The sequence below is a fragment of the Heterocephalus glaber genome, unplaced genomic scaffold, assembly GCF_053883595.1.
Source record: "Heterocephalus glaber isolate CG9 unplaced genomic scaffold, H.glaber_assembly_v1.0 deba00000071, whole genome shotgun sequence".
NCBI classification, from domain to species: domain Eukaryota; kingdom Metazoa; phylum Chordata; class Mammalia; order Rodentia; family Bathyergidae; genus Heterocephalus; species Heterocephalus glaber.
In genome coordinates, this window is record NW_028258137.1 from 29149431 (window position 1) to 29171875 (window position 22445).

Genomic DNA, 22445 nt, shown 5'->3' on the forward strand with positions numbered 1-22445 from the left:
TAGCTGGTCTGTTTTCTTCAATGCTTAGAAGTGAGGTAGAGAGCCAGGTGTGGTGGTGCTCACCTGTAATCCCAGCACTCTGGGAGGCTGAGGCAGAAGGATCGCTGTGAGTTCAAGGACAGCCTGGGTTACATCATGAGTCCAAGACCAGCCTAAAAACTTACATAGGGAGACCCTGTCTCAAAAAACAAAAACACAGATGAAGAAAGAAAAAACTCAGCAGGCCAGCAGCAATCAGCTAACAAAGATGTGACTATCATGCTTTTAGGTTCTTAATGACTGTTTTTCAAGTACCTGCTCATTCAGTTGATGTGAAATGCCACCAGTAGCTTTTCCATATTTGAGTTTCACAAAATATTTTTACTAGTTCATAGTATTTAGATCTGTATGTGCTGATCTGTAAGACTGCTTCAGAGAAGTTCCAATTTTCTATGTTGCATTGCCAAAGAAGGCTTAGGGATTTCTGACTGATTTTCCTATACATATTTCACTTTTTTAATATCATTTATTGTTTGAGTTAAACTGGATTTATTTTAAGCAGCTTTTGTTTATGTGATGAGAAACAATACTGTAATTTGACTTGATACATAAATAGCATTTCAATATTAGCTCATATTAAGCCTGTTTTGTGAATAAAACTTTTAAAACCATTAAGCTTGTTTAGGTGTATTGTCTGTTGAGGGAATGATCATTGTATTTAAAAACTTAATTTGGCTGAGGGGTTAGCTCATTGGTGGAGAGAGCACTTGCCTACCTGGATTTGATCCCTAGCACCAGAAAGGGATAGAAACCAGATTACTGTGTTCACATCATAATGTACATGCACCATTTATAGACTGGCTTTGAGAACTTTTCTGGTATTTATAGGTAATGTATAAAAGAAACTCTTTGAAGTTTTGGTTATATTTTTGTAAAGCAAGAATTTGATTAAAATGGTCACTGTTTTTTATTTTACTGTCATTTCAATAAAAATATTTAAAACAATGCTTATTTGGGGTAGTCCTATGGGGAGTTGCCAGCCTTAGCATGTCAGTAGAAATCTTGTATGGTTCTGGTTCTATGTCAGTGGCTGGGTGTCATTGGGTAAGAGACAGGTTGGCTTCTGTCTTTTCTCATTGCTGAGACACAAGACCAGACACTCACATGTCTAAGGAGGAAAGGTTTATTTTAGCTCACAGTTTGTAGAGGTTTCAGTCCATAGTCCACTGGCTCCAAGGCAGGGCAGCACGGCAGAGGGGTGTGGCAGAGGAGAAACCGCTCATAGCATGGCAGCAGGAAACTCAGATCAGAGGAGGGAGGGAGATATACCCTTATAGGCCACACCCTCAGTGACCTACCTCCTCCCACTAGGCTTTACCTCCTAATATCACATTTAGCTATAGGCTCATTGGTGGACCGTGAATGAGTATCATGGCTCCATAAGCCAATCACCTCCCTAAAGCCCCACCTTGGTATGAGCGCATGAGGCTTTGGGAAGACATCTAAATATAAACGATAACAGTATCACAGCAAGAGCCTGCTGGCCAGAGTCAGTGATACTAGACTCCCCCATTGTGCTTCAGCAGCATGTTTTTAGCAGATTCAGTTGAAGGAGTTTGAAGAAACTGAAGACTGCAATTTACAGTTCGGTTGCCAACTGCACGTGGTTCATGTTATTGGGTACTTAAGTTTCTTGTGCTTACTCTTTTAGTTTTTTTCTCAAACTTTTTCAATACCTAATAGAACCATAGCCATTTGAGACTTTTTGAGGGTCCACAGTTGAATGAAACCTGGTAAAAGTTATTGCAAAGTTTTGAAAATTTATTATTTGTATATTTGTGCAGGGCATCAAGGATCTATAAGAAAGTAAGTATGAAAGAAAAGTAAAAAAAAATTTTCCCCCATAAAGACTTGGTTATATTCTCCCCCCTGCTAGATTAGCAGTGGAGTACTGTGGTCTAGCTCATGAAACACCAGAATTCTGAAGTCAATCTTTTTTTTTTTTGGTACCGAGGATCAAACTTGGGTCCTTCCACTTGCAAGGCAGGTGGCGGAACCACTGAGCGAAACACCAGAATTCTATGGAAATATAGTTAAGGCTGCTGGACTAATGAAGTTCAGTTCCTAGGATTTCTTAGGCAATAACAAAACTACTCAGGCTTTCTTGCAGGATGGTGAAAATCAAAGTCATAAATATGGAAGGACTTAGGAGTTTTAAAAAAGGAAAATAGCAATAATCTAGGTGTGAGTCTTATTCCACACAAACTGCTTTATCTGAAATGACACACCTATTTCCTTTAATCAGAGCCCTGTGTGGTTCACACACCTGCAGTCCTAGCTGCTTGGGAGGCTAAAGTTTCAAGGCTAGCCTGAGCAACTTTGTGAGACCCAATCTCAGAATTTAAGAAATAAATAAAAAAGGATAGTGATGTAACTCTAGTGCAGGACTTGCTTAGCATACGTGAGGCCCTGGGTTCACTCACCAGTACTTCAAGTAAATAAGTCAGAGTCGCAATCCCACAAAGATGGCAGGAAATTCAGTCTATATCATTGAATCATTGGGAGTCGGGGACCTCCTCTCAGTCTGAAATGTAGAATGCATAAATGGTACACTGAAATGCACGTGGGTGACTCTAATTTTGATCGTGGACTTCACTAACTTTCTTGTCCAAGCCAGACCAGCTTTTTAAAGTCCCTGCTGCTATATTTATGGCTGTGGGCTCTACTGATAGATACCAGTAGTCCCTATCTCTACAGTCTTGGTTTTCTGGGCACGCTAAGTATTTATCCTTCTGTGTCCTGCCTCTCCTGGGCCTCACAGGAGAATGCAGTTACCAAGAACTCCAAGTACTGGTTAAAGACTTTAGGAGGCTGGTTTGGTTCTTTCTGGTTTTGGTAAGAGCTCTAAGATATAATTCACATACTGAGATGTAACTCACTGTTCAAAATATACAATTCAAAGATTTTTAGTATATTTAGAGTTGTGCAACCATTAGAGAACATTTTCATTACTCTAAAAGGAAACCAGTACCCTTTCACCACAGGTCCTCTTATCCTCCCATCTCTAAGCAACCACTTAAACCAACTTTAAGCAACTACTTTCTGTGTTCTCTATGTATATGTACCTGTGTTGACATTTATCAGTGGGATCACATAATATTTAGACTTACGTCTGGCTTTGTTGACTTAGGCATGTTTCCAGGGTCCCTCCATATTGTAGGATGTATCAGTACTTCTATTTTTATGGCCAAGTAACATTCCATTGTACGTATTGCCCACATTTATCCCCTCATCATTAGACAGACCTTAGGGTTGTCTCCTCCTTTGGGTTATTATGAGTAATCCTGCTACCATTGTTTGTGTATAAGTTTTGTGTGGAACTATATTTTCATACATCTTTACATACTCTTGGGTATGTAACAAAGTGTAATTGCTAGGCCAAGTGGTCACTCATGTTTACCTCTGAGGAACTGACTAGATAATTTTCCAAAGAAGCTGCCCAAAATTTACTTTCTCGCTTGTGTATGAGGAAACACATTTTTATTTCCTGCCAAATTAGGTTCTTTTTTTGAGACTTTATGCGAGGCTACTAGTGAAAAGAGATTAAAGAATGGATGAATATTCTTTGAGGAGGGGCAGTGTCTCATTTCCTAAGCACCATGTCTTCCTTCCCACACTTGGATAGCTGCTACTGTCACAGGAGTGCTGGAGTAGGTGGGTGGAGGGGTGTTAAAGGAACTGAAGGGGCAGGTGGGACCGGGCGCCCTGCAGGCCCGGAGTTGGGCCAGAGCAGACGACTCTGCCTAAGGCCCGGGCCTGCGTCCCGGAGGCTGCGGCGCGGCCTCTGGGGGCGGGGGACGGAGGCCGCGCCCGCGCCCGTCCCGCCCGCGTGCTGCTAGCGGCGCCCGCCCCGAGCCAGCCGAGGCTCTTCCGTGCCGGCAGGGGCAGCAGCGGGAGCGGCGCGGGCGCGGGGCGGAGCGGCGCGAGCAACCAGGAGCGGCCCGGCCCGCGCGGCGGCGGCGGCGGCGGCGGCGGCGGCGACGACGACGCCAGAGCCCGTGGGCGCCGTTCGCGAGGCCGCCGCTGGCCGCTGGCCCCTGGCCACAGCGCGTGGAGAGCCGGGGACTGGAGGCCGCCGTCATGCCGCTGCTCTTCCTGGAGCGCTTCCCCTGGCCCAGCCTGCGCACCTACACGGGCCTCAGCGGCCTGGCCCTGCTGGGCACCATCGTCAGCGCCTACCGCGCCCTCAACCAGCCCGAGGCCGGGCCTGGCGAGCCCGAGCCGCTAACGGCCCAACTGCAGCCCGAGGTGCCCGCGCTCGCCCGCTCAGGCGCCGGGGGTCCCAGCGCCCGCGACGTGGCCCAGTACCTGCTCTCGGACAGCCTCTTCGTGTGGGTGAGCGAGGCCAAGGGCCCCGCCGGGGGCCACCATGGCACTCTTTACCCAGGGGGGCGTGGCAAGGGTCCTGGGGAGCCCAGGCCCAGGAGAGGGCCAGGCGTCGGGGGCCCTGGCGGGAAGGCTCTTGGCGCGGGGGCTCGAGGCCGGGGGCGCATGGCGGACTGGGACAGGGGAGGACGGGCAGCGAGGAGTTGGCTGGAGGTTCCTCAGGACCCCGGCAGGACGCAAGCGGATCGCAAAGCGGGGTCGGGGGCTGTCTGGAGAACTGTCGCCCCATTGTGTGATGGAAGGAAGTTGAAGTAATTTTCCGAATCAGTCAGATATGGGGATGTCGCGAGTGGGTTTCCGATGAAGAGAAGGAGAGTTTGAGTTTGAGGTTTTAGGCGTCTGGGCATTCTTGTTCAGAGAGGGGCAGTGTCCTATAAGTTTTTCCTCCCTTTTTTTGCCCTTTAGTAATGAATTGTTCTTTTTGGGTGCTGTTTAATGAAACAACAGTGTTTCCTGCTGCTTTTACCTGATGATTCATGACAGTTCGTTTCCGTGTCTGAAGGCACCAAAACCCTCAGAGTCAAGAGACAGCTTGCCATTTTAAGTCAAGATCCCTCCCTTTACTGGGCTTTTAAAAAAAATAAGGTTTCCAGTTTGCTTGTGCAAGATAAAGCAACATTCACATGGCATACATGCGAGTTTATTTTATTAGAACGATCCTTTAAGGCTAGGCAGATGAGTATTATTTTAGCTAAAGAATTTTGTTCTCGCCTTGCACTTGAATGCTTCTATAAACCCCACAGTGATTAGAAAGGTTGCTTCAGGATTTTAAGTATGTCACTTTTGATTCACTGTGGCTTCTTGGATCTTGCCTACTTCTGCAAGTTCTCACTTGGGGTACAGAGTAGTAGGCTGTAAATGACCGAGAGATTAATATTCCAAGTTTATAGGATGATACGCAACTAGTTTGTTATAATTATTCCCACTGTGGTTCATCAGGAAGCAGTGGGATTTATGACCTCTGTGGGCCTTAGATAAGTCTCTTGATCCTTCTGATGAAGAGTTAGAAGGCAGTGAAGGGTGAAGTTTCTGTTTTTCTACTCCTGTGTAAAGCTGAACTGAACCAGTACCAAAGAAGGGAGGAAAAGCTCAACTCACATCTCTTTAATTTCAAATCTGTTTTTGCATTTGAGTTGTCAGGTAAACAACTTAAAGTGATATGAAGAGGTTTTTGTCCTAAGTCAAAGATACAGATAAGCCTTTGAGAAAGAACCATTATCGCATTTACATAACAACTACTAATATTTAATGATTTTTTTGCCTGGAAATTTTTTCTTACAAAACATATGTTCAAATTCTAAGGTTAATACTTCTCCATAAAACATTACCTAAAGCCTATTGATTTTTCTGTGAAAAATATAATTTTAACGAGACGTATCTGCTCTTCAGGCAGATTCATCATTTCTTTTGTCTGTTGATGTATTTATTTCTCAGTTGAGCTTCCTACTGTTTTTCATCCATCTTTCCCCTGACTTTTCACATACTCATTTTGGCCTTCCTTGACTTCTCAGACCCTCCGTGTGTGCATTGTAAGTTTTCTTCATTACCCATTAGATAGTTTGTGCCTTTAATTAGAAAAGTAGAAGTTATAATCTCAGAAACCTCCGGTGGCCTGGAAGATAACGTTAGTGAGTAAACACATGGTGGGGCCTTTGTCAAAATGGATGCTCCTTGAACCCGCTCATAGGTATTCAGATAAGATTTTGTCAGATACACTGCCTGCCAAGGCCAAGCAAGACAGAACAAAAACTGATTCCTGTGTCAGTTTGCAAATCCTGCTTTTTTTTTTTTTTTTTTTTTTGCAGAGTGGGATCTTTAAAATTTACCTTTGTAGAGTGCAATTTAGAATAAGTGATAGCATCTCAGGAGTTTTTAAATTAACATAACTCAAAACATTTCAAAGGTGCTATTTTGGGCACTCTGGAGGCCATAGCCATGAACAACACTTTACCTCTAACCTCAGAGTAACTCATTATTAAGTAAGGCAATATATGAGTGATGATAGATGTTCAAACAAAAATGATGGCATTTCGAGGAGGAGGAAAAGAATTCTGCTAGGGAAGGACTCGTGGAAGGTAGAAGGTGGCCCTAGCCTTGGAAGATAGGAAGGGTTCCAAGCAGGGCAGGGTATTCCTGGTAAAGAAAACAGCCTGTCCAGCTCTGAATGGTGTGGGGAGGGCAGGGCCTGACATCTGCAGAGTGGCCCATACTCTGGGCAGTTAACTTAAAAATATTTGGGATCTGCTGACTTAAAAGGAAGGTTGAGAGGTGAAAGAGGACCCAGGGGTAACAGGAGGTGGAGGAAGTCATCCTGCTATGAAGATAAGAAGGTGGACAACTCCTTTGAATATTTATTTCTCCCATGTTTGGAGCTCTGACTAACTTGTGGCTTATGCCACGGTTTTGGTTTGTTAGTGATCTGTTTCTTATATGGTGAGAAAAATAATGTGGAATTTCAGAACTAGTCACATTAGCTTAGTAGGTTCTGAACTTCAAAATTAATTTAAAAATAGATGGTATGTGCTCATGGTTCAGAAGTCAAAGGGTATGAAAGTGGCAGATAGTGGAAAGTAAAACTTCCTCTGTTTTCTTGCCACCTGCTTCTCTCTGTCAGAAGTGGGCATTACCAGGTTCTTGTAAATAATACTGGTGTTAAGTGGAAGGCTGAGAAATACCCGGATTGTTCCGAGTCCTTGACACAATTCACATCTGCCTGTTGCACACACATGTATGTGTACATATTTCTTTTTTATACAGAGTGTAGTGTAGTTAATCACATTTGTGTATCTTGCTTTTTTTCCAGTGATCTGGAAGTTATCTTGAATTTTTGTTATCTTGAATTTTCTTATTCTTAAATTGAAGTAACTTTGATATTTCAGTTATTTAGAAGGTACCATGTAATGCTAGTGATATAGAGCTGCTGACTTGGTTTTACTGGCCTCATTTGGATCCACTGAATACGTATTACACTTTACTCAACAGACTGCCATCATAGACATTTGTTTTTCACTTTTCTGGTATTATGAAGTGTTTCTTTGAACTCGCTGTGGTCTGTTTTGTATTCTGCCCACAAGAAAAATTAGCCCTATAGAGCAGATAAAATAAGTTAGCTTTTTTATTGTTGTCTAAGTGAATAAAATGATGATTCAGGTCAGGCTTACTGGAAGTGAGCCTCAATATGATTTTTGGAGGTGAGAAGGTTTGTCCCACAGTCCTGTGGATTTATTCACTGTTAACTTCTGTTTGCAGTGCTGGGGACCAGAGAGGTCTGTGGATTTAAATCCAAGCTAAAGTGTTGACTCTCTAAGAGTATGGTAGGTACTTAGAGGAATATGATTTGAGATCTGTTTTTAAATGAAAAATGCTACAAGTACTTTTATTTTAGTATTTGTAGTTGTAGCAGGTTGAGAAGTTACTCTGTGCTTAATGGAAAGACATAATATTTGTGAAATTATTTCTCTGTATGCCATAGGACAGTTATTAATAATCATTAAGGTATTCTAAAAAATACTTTGTTCATAATTTGTAGGTTTTAGTTGCTTCTAGTCCTTTGTAGCTTTGGTTTCCATGTAAAGATCACAAAAATTATCTTTCCTTTTATATAAATTCCCTTTTTAGTGTGCTATACTTTCTCAACCCTCTTTTTCCTTCTTAGCTGAGCTTTTTAAAATGTGCTTGGGTGGGGGGTGGGGTGGGGGGGTATACCAGGGATGAATTTAGGAACTTAGGACCTTGGGCTTTCTAGGCGGGAGGCAGCACCACTGAGCTAAATCCCTGGCCCTAAGCTTATTTTTAAATCTGCTATTTAAATTAAAGTACAAAATGATAATCTATGGATGATGAGAAACTTGAACCGTTTTGGGGGACTAAATCAAAGAAACTTCTTATATCGTATTTTTTAACTTAAAAGTCTTTTTAACGATCTGAATTGAGAAATAACAAATGATACTTTATTTTTTATTTTGTGACCCAAGATACTGCAAGGATGCTGTTTTGGTAGAAAAATGACTGAGTAACCCTAAATTTTATCTTTTTCTTCATAACTTTCATAGTATCCCGCTTGGGGTTCTGTGAACCATCAGTTGCTTAGTGTTTTCTGGAAGTTCTAAAAGCTCTTGGAGTTCAGAGTCCAGATCTTCCTTATTTTTCTAATATCCCACCTCCCTTGAGCAAGTGCTAAATTTGTTGCATGTGTTTATTTCTTAACTCATATGCCTACAGGCAAATCAGGAAGAATTATTTTTAAAAACTGTGTTGTAATTAATCTGGGGGATGTTGGATTGATTTAAATACCCTGTTCAGCTGAAGGAGGTGGCATGAGGGCTGTAGTTTTATGTTATGACATTTCTCCTCATGAACATGACTAAGGTCACAATTAACTGGCAGAGGACAATAAGGATAAGCTTATTGTAATATCTATTTTATCACCTTAAAAATTAAGCATTCTCAGTTCTCTGGAACTTATTTTATTTTATTTATTTTTTTGTTTTGTTTTTTTGGATCGAACTCGGGTCCTTGCTCTTGCCAGGCAGGTGGCAGAACCACTGAGCTAAATCCCTGGCCCTGGAACTTATTTTAAATATAGCTGATACAGAATAAGTCACAAGTAAGGGGTATGGGATATTTCAGTTAACTAGTTCAGGGTTTTTTTTTTCTGGTTATTCAAAGAATTTAACTACCCAAACCATTTATTTTTTCATCAAAACTGTTTTTGTTAAAAAAACAAACTGTTTTTGTTTCAACTCTTCAAAAATATATTCTGCTGGGTGTGGTGGCACATGCCTGTAATCCGAGCACTTGGGAGGTTTAGGCAGGAGGAGGGTTTGGAGTTCAAGACCAGCCTGGGCCACAAGGGCACTGAAAAACAAAGCAAAACTACCTCAAAAGAAACAAACAAAAATGAAACAAACAATAACAAAAATACATTGTGTGTGTGTGTGTGTGTATATATATATATATATTATTTTTTTTTTTTCCCGTTCTTTACTTCCTGGCCCTATTGTCTCTGTGTAATGAATCAGGACTGTCATTATGCTTTGTTTTTTGGTACTGGGGATCGAACTCAGGACCCTGCGCTTGCAAGGCAGGCGCAGTGCCACTGAGCTAAATCTCTGCCCCAGTCGTTATGCTTTGTAACAAGGGGTGTATGGTGTGAGATATTAAGCAGAACCTGGAGTGATCTTAGGGAGCTAGCTTTCTTAAGTGACTTTCTTTCATCACTTTTCTTCTTCTCTTTCTTTCTGAAATTATCATTTGCTTTTAAAAGTATAGGAGAGAGTGAGTTGAGAAAAGGACCATGGCCACCTACTTATAAACTTAGTGGATCAAAGGTTGAAGCAGTGTTTTCATTGAGTTAGTGTCCCTTTTCATTTGCTTTCAGTGAAAATCAAGTTTTGTTTTGTATTTTTGAGATGGAGTCTTGCTGTATCGCCAAGCTGGTCTGGATCTTGAACTCTTTCTGCCTTAACCTCCCAAGTGCTGGGATTACAGTCATGTGTCTTGAGTCATGTGTCTTGATGCTTGACAATAAAAAAAAAAGTCCTTTAATATCCATCTTAAGGTCCTCTTGGCTTTTTTGGGTCATTTAGAGTTTTCAAAATCATTTCAGTATCAATAACATGATATGGTGCCTTCACCTTCTGGTCAGGGACAGCCCATTCTTCCATTTTGTAAGAACTGAGATTTGTTTAGTTGTAACATCTGTCTCTTAATTATTTTAAAAAAGAACATTTTCTTATGAGGGATGGAAGAAAACCTTTCATTTCTTAGCCCTCTCACTAGTTTTCTTCCTCTTTCCTGTTTTACATGTCCTGTTCTGCTCTGATGCTCCAGAACCTTTACTTCAAAGCTGATTTTGAGCAAGGGAGAATAGTCAACTTTTGGTTGGCAGATTGTCCTTTGACAATATATGTCAAAAGAGTGTGTGCGTGTGTGTGTGTTTTGGTTATCAGTATCCATGGTCTTGTGATTTTTGTGACCATAAACCCTCCTATACCTACCTCCTATTTGGCAGGGTGGGATATTTGGGTCCTCAATTATATTGATCATGGTAACTTCCATTTTTCAAACAGTTTTTTTAAAGCTATCAAAATCAGTGTAGGAAATTAATATACTGCAGTTTCTAAGGTGCTTTACAGTTTTATACATACAGTTCAGAATATACAGTAAAGACTAGAAGGTAAGGTGGCCTACTGGAGGGTGCACATTGGAACAAGGAACTGTGAGTTAACTGTTAAGCTGGTACCTCTCCTTCCCACTCATCACCTACTCCTGCTACCCATAATGTGTACCCTTCAAGTAGTAATTATTTTGGACTGGTAGAGAAGTGGAAAGGCTCAATCATTGGAATTTATGGCTGAATTCCTAATATGAAATTTTTAAAGCTACTTTTATTTTTCAACCAGAGGAACTAAACTTTCTTTGGTTTGTGTACAGGTTCTGGTAAATACTGCTTGCTGTATTTTGATGTTGGTGGCTAAGCTTATCCAGTGTATTGTGTTTGGCCCTCTTCGAGTGAGTGAGAGACAGGTAAGTTCAAACAGTGGATAGATTCTTGTACCAGATTTATTTTTTAAATTTTATATGATTTCAAAAAAATAAAAGTTTCTAAGAATACAAGAAACTCCTATACTTTATCCAGATTTACCAACTACTAATGTTTCTCACATTTGCTTTCCTATTCACATATTTGTTTTTTTGTTTTGTTTTGTTTTGTTTTTGTACTGGAAATCAAACTCAGGACCTTGCGCTTGCCAGACAGGCACAGTGCCACTGAGCTACATCCCTGGCCCTGTTCACTTTTTATTTGTTTATGCGTAATTTTTTCTAATCCATTTGGGCCTTTATCCCCAAATATTTCAGTATGTATTTCCTAAGAGTAAAAACATTTCTCTTTTATAACAGTAGCACAGTGATCCAAATTGGGACATTTAGCATTGATAAAAGACTTTTGTCAGATCCATAGTCCATATTCAGCATAGCCAAGTTGTCCCAATTTGTCCTTTATGGCTATTTCCCCATCACTTTTTGTTTTTTGTTGTTTGTTTGGTTTTTTTTGGTACTGGGGATTGAACTCGAGTCCTTGCGCTAGTGAGGCAAGGTGGCAGAACCACTGAGCTAAATCACCGGCACCTCCCCATCACTTTTTAAAAAGGTAATATTTATAAAGAAGCATTAATTTGTTTTAGTTTGAATCATCATAAATGTTTTTAAGAATGTGGGTTCTTCCCTAAAAGATGTACTGATTTTTTTTCTCCTATGGAAAAGTCAATTAAGATTCATTATTCTGCAAGTAGAAAATAGGTGACTTGCCCTTGTCTCAGGCAAGATTGTTAAAAATGACTCTCAGGGCCGGGGATTTAGTTCAGTGGTTCCACCACCTGCTGCGCAAGCACAAGGACCCGAGTTCCATCTCCAGTACCAAAAAAAAAAAAAAATGACTCTCAGAATATGTATAAGGACAGAGAGCAGTTCCAGTGAAGAACTGTGTATAACCACACCATACAGATTGGTAGTTCACCAAGAATTTTAATGGGTAGAATGATGTGTTTTAAAGAATTTAGAACTGACCTAAGAACACAATCATGTTTTACTTTATTTCATCCCAGTGATAAGACACAGGAATCTACTACATTAGTTGTACAACGGTTTTTCTGCATTTTCAAAGTGCAGTATTCTAGACTCCCTTTACCTGCCCTTTTCAACCCTTTTCAAAATCTTTTTTTGTTTGTTTTTTTTTTTTTTTACGGTACCGGGGATTGAACTTGGGTCCTTGTGCTTACACAGCAGGCAGCGAAACCACTGAGCTAAATCCCCGGCCCTCAAAATCTTTTTTTTTGATAAAAACTAGCAGAAGCCTAATTTAGAGCTGAAATGTGGTTATTGTGCAGTTGAGTCCTTGAATGCTGTTATGAGCAGGACTATTTTGTTTTCCCAAAATTTTTCTTTACCGAATATTGAGTACTTTCTTCAAAATATCAGCTCTAGAGATCTCCCAGATGAATTTAATAGAACACACTTTTTAAAAAATATGTACAAAAGCTCCTTTTGATACTTCCTCTAAATTTTTCTTCTTTCTTCAGATTTTTTGATTTGATGAGTCAGAAATTGGTCAGGCTAGAGGTAGGCCAACTAATTGCTGGTAGATTGATTTGACACCAGTGGACCTTACACACTTTGTTTACCCTAAAATGTTAGATAATAGGTTAAAATGAACAGAGAACATAACCTTAGAGTATTTCATAGATTTTGATATATATAGAAATAATCATAATGGGCATACGTGTTTACAAACTCTACTTTCAGTTTTTTCAGTATAAAACATCTTTCATGCTGTTCTGTGTTGGCTTATTTTGACTTATATAATTGGCATGGGTTTACTCTGTGGGTGCTTAAAGTTCAAGAAATAGAATCATGCTAGAGGGAAAGATTACCTAGAATGGAATAAATATCGAAATGTTAAATAGAGGCTTAGAGCAACACATTTTTGTTTTTAAGCACTTAATGCCTATTATGGCTCTTCTGAAAGCATTTTTGTATATATTAACTTACTAATGCCCCTGCAATCTATGAGATATGTTCTATGAGATGTAAGACCCATTTTGTAGATGGGAAAGCCAGAGAACAGTAATATAAAGTGATTACCTCAATGTCACATTGCAGCTCGGTGGCAGAACCAAGATTCAAAACCAGGGCACAAACATCCTAGGTTCATCTTGTACTTTTTTTTGTCCCAGGCCTGGAAACACATTCACCAAGGATTCCTAGTTCATTTTATTGGGGAATGGTATTCCGGAACCAAGATTTATACTAGCTATATGTGCTTATTGCTGCTGTGGGGGAGGGGTCTTTGCTTTTCGGTGGACAGAATTAGGGGATGCTCTTTGATGTTTTTCTCCAGATCATTTCATTCTCTGTACACAAGTTGTGCAGTCACAGTTCAGTGTTTTTAATTCCCTGATTCTTATTTTTAAGTAGTCATGTTGTCAATTTGTTATACAGTTAGACTCAATTATTTATTTTCAGTTTTCCTTTTTTTGTGTTTTAATTTTATTTTTTAAATTTGTAAAAGATTTACATGGTTCAGAATTATAAGTAAAAGTCATGCTTTTATTCTTATTTTCTTTACCAAGTTCCCTCCAAACCCATAGATGGCTGGATAATTGTACATTTTAACATATGGTAGGACTAGACTTCCTTCATTGCTCCCCTCCTTAGTGTTTTCAGGGTGGTAAGGATTTTTAAAGCTGAAAGTCTTCAGTTTAGAGAAGAGTACAGTGAAGCAAATATACATTTTGTACAAGTTTACTTATACAGCTTCTTTAGAAATTAAGTGATTATTACTACATATCAGAAAACGTAAAAGCATTTTTAATCTTTGATTCAGGAATGCTGAAGAAGTAGAAAGCCATACAAAGATGTTGGAATGTTTTCTGAATTTTGGAAAATTACAAAGTTTGTGTCCATCTGTAACCATTAAAATGGCATATTAGCAGAGCATGGTGGTGCATGCATGTAATCAATCCCAGCTGCTTGGAAGGCTGAAGCAGGAGGATCCCAAGTTTGAGGCCAGCATAGTCAATTTAGTGAAGCCTTGTCTCAAAATAAACAGATAAAAAGAGCTGGGGATGTACCCCAGCATTCCCTGGGTTCAACACCCATTACCTCAAAACAAAACCAAACATTGGTTCTCGCAATATGAATATTTGAAAGGAAGCAGTGTTCAAAAATTAATGTATTTGGGGGGGCTGGGGATTTAGTGGTTCTGGCACCTGCCTCGCAAGCGCAAGTCCCCGAGTTTGATCCCTGGTACAAAAAAAAAAAATTAATGTATTTTGTACATTGGAAGAAGATAAAGTACATAAAAATGTTGTGGTATATTTTTATTTTCATGGTACTTTATTGATTATGGGCTGGCAATGTTCATGCACTGTTTTTTATTCTAAAGAATTTTTTTAAAAGTCTAATATTTTCTACTATTTAAAATCTAGAGGGCAGAAGTATTACTGAGAGCCCTTATTCTTTCCATGGGTAGAAAATATGAGATATTTTAATTTCTTAGTATATGAAATATTAGACCAACATTACTACCTTTTTAATGACTAAAATCTCAGAAGTGATTCAGGATTATAATCCAAAGTTTATAAATTACTTTCTGGGTGTCTCACTTTTATTTTTCAGAGAAGTTCTTTTTTTCTTGTGTCTTCTGTTTTCTTACTTGTTTTCTTTTGTTTTTGTGAGACAGGGTCTCATTGTGTAGTTCAGGCTGTCCTGAGCTCATGTAGCCCAGGCTGGCCTCAAACTTGGACTGATCCCCCTGCCTCTGCCTCCCGAGTACTGGGATTACAGGGGTACACTACCGGGCCTGGCTATTGTCTTCTGTTTTCTTGTGAATAAGTATTGGAAAGCTAAGTGTAAAATATTTCTTCTTTAGAAGCACACTTTTGTTACATTAACTTCTCTTAAAATGGGTTAGATGTGATGGTACTTACCTTTATAAATATTTTTCTTTTCAGCACCTGAAAGACAAGTTTTGGAATTTTATTTTCTACAAGTTCATTTTCATTTTTGGTGTGCTGAATGTCCAGACTGTGGAAGAGGTGGTTATGTGGTGTCTCTGGTTTGCTGGACTTGTTTTTCTGCATCTAATGGTTCAGCTCTGCAAGGACCGGTTTGAATATGTGAGTTTTTAGCCAAGCTCTGCTTTCCCAGTCACATGTTTGCCAGATTTGAATTGTGTAATATAAATGAGCCATGGCATGTATGTTTGGGTAGACTAAAGGGAAAGACTTCTGGGTCAGGTCCCCACTGCTGCTTTCTTCAGAAACTTCTGCAGCAGCCTAGGAATGCAGAGTTCATGTCTCCTACAGAGATTGTTTCCTCCCCACCCCCATAGAGTTTAGTGCTTTGTGTTTCAGCTCACGTGTGCTCATTTCACTTACACAAACTGTTTGGGTCACAGTGCAAGGAAATCTTAATCTATACACTAAATAAAATCTGATCACTTCTGGATATTTTCTGTTCTAGTCTCCTCCTATCTTTTCTCTTTCCTACCCCAATTCTTGGAGCTTTTCTTTCTGGCTGGATTATATTGTTCCCCCCTAGGCCAGGACTGAATTAGCTCTCTCAACTTCCCTGATCTAAGGAGAAGTGAATCCTTCCCTGTCTGGGTACAAGATCTAGCTGGGACTTCATGTCAGAGCTGTGCAGATGAGCTATCCCTCATTAATGTTCCTGCACCAGTCTTGTAGGGCCCAGGTAAACATGTGCCTGCAGTTAAACCCATTCTGGAGCCTCTGTGCCTCTGTCTTTTATCTACTCTTCATGGACCAGGTGACCATTGCACTTCTCTATGAGTTAATGTCACTCTCAAAGCCTTTATTTCTTCATAATTCAACTCCCATCTCCTTTCTCAAGTAGGATCTTCTAACTTCCCAAAGTGGTTTGTAATCTATATCTACTATTTTAAGAGTCACAGCTCCAGGCCTCCTTTTTAGGCTGCTGCTTTTTCTTGCATAACATTAACATAACATTATTATAGTGGTAAATCTGCACTTGAATACATTTCAGTTGTCCTAGCCCTAACAGACTAGGCAGACCCTCCAGGTTAATTTTGAGGAAGAAGATTAGAGTAAGATTGAGCAAGAAGCACGCCAGAACATGACACTACTGAATCCTGTTGAATGTTAGAAGAGAGAATTGTGTGTTCTCGGAAAGTTGCTTCTAAAGGTTTATATTCCCATGGTAGGAGGATCCTTGAGAATATGAGATGAAAATATAATGCATATCATTATATTTGGTAAATTAAATAATAAAGATCCATAAATGTCAACAGCTCATATTCATATTTAGGTCATTGGAGAATTTTGACCATAGGTAATGAGATGCTTTTCTGTGGTTGGGACAGACCCTCCAAGCAGGGATGCTAAACTTGATCTTGAGCTTCTTAGGCAGTTTACCATGGCCATGAAGAAGAGTAAGTTGCCTTTCTCTTTTGTCCCTTTCAGCTTTCATTTTCTCCCACCACACCAATGAGCAGCCATGGGCGAGTCCTGTCTCTGTTGATTGCTATGCTACTTTCCTGCTGCGGATTAGCGGTTGTCTGCTGTGTCACTGGCTACACCCATGGAATGCACACCTTGGCTTTCATGGCTGCAGAGGTAGGATGCCAAACACAGGCTTGGTGTGATCATATTTCTGTATATTTTCAAGGAAGCTAGATTATTTCCAACCATAAAATGATGGCTGGATATGTGATCATTGATTTTAATAACCATTTATTGAGCTCCTTTTTTGTGTTAGGAATTTGTGCTTAATGGTTTTATGTGTAGTATTTCATGTAATCCTTGCTACAATCTGTAAAAATTATTTTCCCCCAAGTTATAAACTTCTTATTATATGCCAGTTATTGTCCTAGATAGTTTACGTGTACTGACTCATTTATTATTCCTGTTTATAATGCGGACCCTGAAGCATAGAGGGTGAATTGAACATTTTTTGATGCTTGAGATTCTAGTCATTTTAGTGGCAAATGACACAGTGCAAGTCCTTTGAATCCAAAGTATTCAGAAGAGTATTCCTTTTAAGATGTTATAAACAATGGGTTGATGGTGGTTATTAATGAAATCTATAATTATTAAATTAATATCTAATTGTTTCTTTTAAATTACAGAATAATGTGTAAGCCATATTCATTATTTTGAAGGAAAATTTTTTCTTATTTCTTCCTTTCTCCCTTCTTCCTTTTATTCTTTCCTTCTTTTTTTTCCTTCTTCCCTCCCCTCCCCTTCCCTCCCCTTTCCTTCCCTTCCTTCTTGTGCTGGGGATCAGCCTCTGGGCCTTGTGCATGCTAGGCAAGTGCTCTAACACTGAGCTATACTTCCAACTCTCCATGAATTTTTAAAAATATTGATTGATTGATTGATTGACATACTAGGGCTTGAACCCAGGGGCACTCTACCACTGAGTTATATCCCCAGTGCTTGTTATTTTTATTTTTATTTATTTTTTAAGAGTAGGCCTTGTTGGGGCCAGGGATTTAGCTCAGTGGTTTTGCCGCCTGCTGCGCAAGCGCAAGGACCCAAGTTCAATCCCCGGTACCGGAAAAAAAAAAAAAAAAAGAGTAGGCCTTGTTATTTTTTTTAAGAGGTATGATACTTTTGTTTCCTTATTATGAAAAGTCCCTATGGATTTTCAGTATCCAAAGTAAACTAGGAAAAGAAAATTTGTTTTAGGTTGTTGAGTGTATATCATGAAAAAATTTCAACTTGGAGGGAGAAAATGACTTTGGGATTAGAGAGATTAGAGGGATTTCTGGAGGTTTTGGCTACACCTTGGTTTTGGTTTAATTGTAAACAGTTTCTTTTTCTTTTAATTTAATTTTATCCTGTGCTCCCGCTTACAGCTCCTTCCCTTCCTATGTACAAAAGCCCTGCCTCCATTGTTTCCTTCTACTTTCACTTTTTTCTTGTCCCTTCCTTCTTTCCTTCTCCCCTCTCCGGTCCCCGCTCCCATTTGAACATTCTCTTCCCATTTCCCATTTCCCAATATCTGTCACACATTTCAGTCCTTACTTCTACTTTCAGCCTCCCACACCAGAGAAACAATGCAGTATTCAAACATGTGTGTCTGATCTATTTCACTTAGGAGTATGGTCTCAGGGTCCATCCATTCAGCTAGAAATGTCTGAAGCTCATCCTTCTTTATGACAGAGCAGTACCCCATTGTATATAAAACCCACAAACCACGTCTTCTTTATTCACTCATGGATTGATGACAGCCTTTGTTACTTTTTTATTTGGAGGTGATCTTCCTAGGTGGTCCAGGCTGGCCTTGAACTTGGAATCCTCCAACTTCCACCTCCTGAGCAGCTAGAATTAATGCTTGCCCCTCCGTGAATATTTTTAAATTTAAAAAATTTACTTTTTGAAACCTTTCAGAAAAAACTAATTTTTGTTTGGCATAACCTCAATTTTTTATATGTTCTTATATTCATTCAGCATATTTGCTTTGTCCGTAGGCCAAAAACAAACTACTTTCATCTTATCTATAATTGCTATTAATTTAAAAAGTGGAATATTTTCCCCTTTACTCATGGTTTCACTTTTTGCAGTTTCAGTGATCTGTGGCTAGCTGCTATCTAAAAATATTGAATGGGAAATTCCAGAAATAGATAATTTATAAGTGGTTTGTTTTGTTTTGTTTGGTGCTGGGGATTAAAGCCAGGGCTTCCTGTAATCAATTACCGAGTTTATACCCCTAGTCTTATAATTGATATATTTTAAATTGTGCACCATTCTAAGTAGCATGATGAAACACTGCCCGGAACATGAATTATCTCTTTATCTAGAGTCTCCACATTGGGTGTGTTACACATTAGTCACATACTAGCCATCTCATTTGTATCAACTGTCATTGTATCCCAGTGCTTGTGTTTAAGTAACTTACTTTATTTAATGATGACCCCAATGTGTAAGCATCTTTGTTCAGAGAAGGCACCAGGGTTAAAACATGGAAGGGGAGATTGATTATAGTACTGTATAGTGTGCTTCAAGGCATAAAAAAAACATAGTATATGTAGGATTCAGTGCTTTCTGTAGTTTTATTATCCACTGGGGGTCTTGGAACATATTTCCAGTGGATAAGGGGGACCTCTGTATTAGATATACTGAATCTAATTAATATTAAAATAAGCTAAATGGGCCGGGGATTTAGCTCAGTTGTTCCACCACCTGCCTCGCAAGCTCAAGGTCCTGAGTTCGATCCCCAGCACAAAAAAAAAGGTATAAAAATAAAGGGCCGGGGATTTAGCTCAGTGGTTCCACCACCTGCCTTGCAAGTGCAAGGACCCAAGTTTGATCCCCAGTACCAAAAATAAATAAACAAAATAAAATAAGCTAAGTAATCAAAGTAAGTTAGGTGTGAACTACTCATTACGATTTTGTTACAGCGGGATTAAAATTTATTTTTGTTTACTAGTGTTCATTTTGGAGTACAATACAGTGTGAATAATATTAGAAAAAGAACATTTAAATACTTAATAAAACATTTGTAATCCTAATTGAATAATTCTGTATGTGAAAGGTATGTGCAATTATATTTCCTCTTGAAAAAGATCTTTTAAAAATATTTTTACACTGACTTATATTAATTAGTTTCATTTAGATATATTTTATTAAAAGCATTATTTGAGTGGTACTCATGTTTGCTTTTTTTGGTGGTACTGGGGATTAAACCCGGGACCTTTGCACTGAGCTACATCCCAAGCCTTATTTATTTATTTATTTTTGAAACAGGGATTCCCTAAATTGCTAAGTTGCCCAGGCTGAACTCAAACTTATCCTTCTGCTTCAGATCCTGGAGTGCTGGGATTACAGGAATGTTCCACTGTGCCCAGCTGATGTTTTGCTTTTTTAAATTTAACTTTCAGTTTAAGTTAGAGCACACATTGAAAAAGATACACCTAAAAATAAACATATATAAGTCAGGCCTATTGGGTCATACTATAGTACATATCTTTATTTCAGTTTGTTACTGTTTATTCTCTTAAGGTAATTTATTATGCTATAGATTTGATGCTCTGAACTAAGGTATAGTCCTTATATTCATAATGTTTCTCCGGTAAAATATTTTCCATTTATAAAAGGAAGTTTAATCTCAAACATAGAAACAGTTCTATTCTGATAAAGAGGAGATTTTTCTTACTATCAATTTCTGTAAAAAAAACCCTCCGTTTATAGCTAAGTGGATCCACATTGAGGCCATACTCTTAAGTGAAATAAATAGGACACAACATGTGTAAATACCAAATAGTTTCTCTAGTGGGAAACACTAAAAGTGTAAATAAGAATCAAAATGTATAATGGATATTGTCAAATAGGAAGAAAATATTTAAAGGAATAGGGGAAGTGGGAGGGGAAGGGGAAAGGAAAGAAGGGAAAAGAACAAATACGAGAAGAGGAGAAACATGGAAACAAAGTCTTTGTAAATAGGGAAGGGTGGAGGGGGTGAAGGAAGGGCAGGGGAATGGGGAAAAAATAAGAACCAAGGTACGTCATGTAAAGGTACAAGATCTCGATGAATGTAACTGTATTGTAAACCTAAAATGTACCAGTAAACTAAATGGAAAAAAAATTCCATGAGAGCCTTTTTTTCCTTCATTCTCTTTTCTTCTGGTGGACAAAGGGAGTACACAGCATTTATGAGAGAGTGAGTGCTCCTATCTAGGACAGTAGTACATAAACTATATTTTGAGCTATAGTGTAGCCAAGTAGACACCCTTTTAAGTAATCAGTTATAATGACCTTATTTGATATAATGCCATATCAAATAGAGATGATAGTCAAACAATGGGGACAAACCTCAAGATTATATAAGAGATCCCCAGGAGATGGACAAGTGTAATTGGTTGTTATCTATTAACAGGAAAAGGTCTAATAGAAGTTGACTTTCTAGATTATGAAAGTATTCCATGAAAATTGGAAATGGAGAAATAGGTAACTCGAACAATATGCTTCTTAATTAAGTTAAGCAATTCAATTTGTCTTTTACAGTCTCTTCTTGTGACAGTAAGGACAGCTCATGTGATTTTACGGTGAGTAGAAATTTATGGGAGATAGGTAATTGGGGTCTACTCTACTCATTCAGTTGACTTTAAGATTTAACCAGGTATAAAATACATGAAAATGTGCTTAACTATAACATATTTAAACTAAATTCAGTCAACGGTGGTAAATTAACATGTTTTTCTCTTTTTCTGCTTCTGTGTTGCAGATATGTAATTCACCTGTGGGACCTAAACCATGAAGGGACTTGGGAAGGAAAGGGAACCTATGTCTATTACACTGATTTTGTCATGGAACTCACTCTATTGTCCCTAGACCTCATGCACCACATTCACATGTTGGTAAGTTCCCTCAGAAGTAGCTCCGACACAGCTAAGACTTTCAGAATCAGGAACCTTAGTTTGTATATTTAAGAATGAAACATTTGGAATCAAATGTGGAGGAGCCACTTAAAAGGTTATATAACTGAAGGTGGCGGTGCATCTTTTTTTGCCAAGGTGTATACAGCAGTGTTGTGGAACTTCTTTGGATGGTGCCCAGCCCCAGAGGCAATTACTGTCCTATAAGACTTAGTAAATTCTGTTGACCAAGTCAATATAGATAATTTGTTTTAGCATAAAATTAAAGTGATACTTCTCCCTATACTTTCTGTGGCTTCTCACATTTAGCATTTACTTTGTAGGTGGTAATAGGAATTCCTGCTGTGTTTGCTACTTCATGGATTCATAAATTTTTCATCTTTGTAATTAAAAATAAAATCCTCCCACTTAATTCCTGTTACCTTGGACTTGTGTGTCAGAAATTATATAAATCTGCTTCATTGCTTCATCAGTCTAATAATGCTGAAAATCCACGTAGTCGATGGGCAATTTATTTACATCATAAGCTTATCAATTAGTGTTTAAAAATTATTGGGTTAGCTATAACATTTCTAAGTCTTCTGTTTGAAAATAGATTTAAAAACTTACTTTAGAAAAAAAAAAGCATATAATTCTTTTGTTTAAAGAAAGTTCCCTTTTCCCCTAAAACGGGAAAGACAAATGCCCACAGATAACTATTAATGTTTTGTTGTATTTATCTAATTCTATATGTATTTAAATACATTCATAAATTGAGATCCTAGTTTAGACATGTAGTTTTATTTATTTAGTTAGTTATTTTTGTGGTACTGGATATTGGACCCAGGGCCTCATGCATGCTAGGGTTTATTTTTTGTCTTGAGACATGGTTTTGTTAAGTTGCCCAGGTAGGATTTGAACTTGCAGTCCTTCTGCTTCAACTCCCAAGTGCTAGAATTACAAGTGTGTGCCACCATGATTGGCTAAATTTTCTTTTTTATAATAAATGCATTATGGATGATTTTTTTTTTTTTTTTTTGGTACCAGGGATTGAACTCGGGTCCTTGTGCTTGCACAGCAGGCGGCAAAACCACTGAGCTAAATCCCCGGCCCTATGGAT

The 22445-nt window shown here is 38.9% G+C and overlaps 1 protein-coding gene across 2 annotated transcripts in view; it reads left to right on the forward strand.

Moving 5' to 3' along the window:
• Window positions 1-3905: 3905 nt before the first annotated feature.
• The window catches only part of Amfr (autocrine motility factor receptor), a 44745-nt gene continuing 26205 nt past the window's right edge, over window positions 3906-22445 (forward strand). For both annotated transcript variants that reach the window (XM_021260879.2, XM_004847897.4), the window contains exons 1-6: window positions 3906-4374; window positions 10861-10953; window positions 14940-15104; window positions 16431-16583; window positions 20976-21016; window positions 21196-21328. In XM_021260879.2, the coding sequence (XP_021116538.1) occupies window positions 4120-4374; window positions 10861-10953; window positions 14940-15104; window positions 16431-16583; window positions 20976-21016; window positions 21196-21328 (840 nt within the window). In that variant the 5' untranslated portion in view covers window positions 3906-4119. The remainder of the gene's footprint in view (window positions 4375-10860; window positions 10954-14939; window positions 15105-16430; window positions 16584-20975; window positions 21017-21195; window positions 21329-22445) is intronic.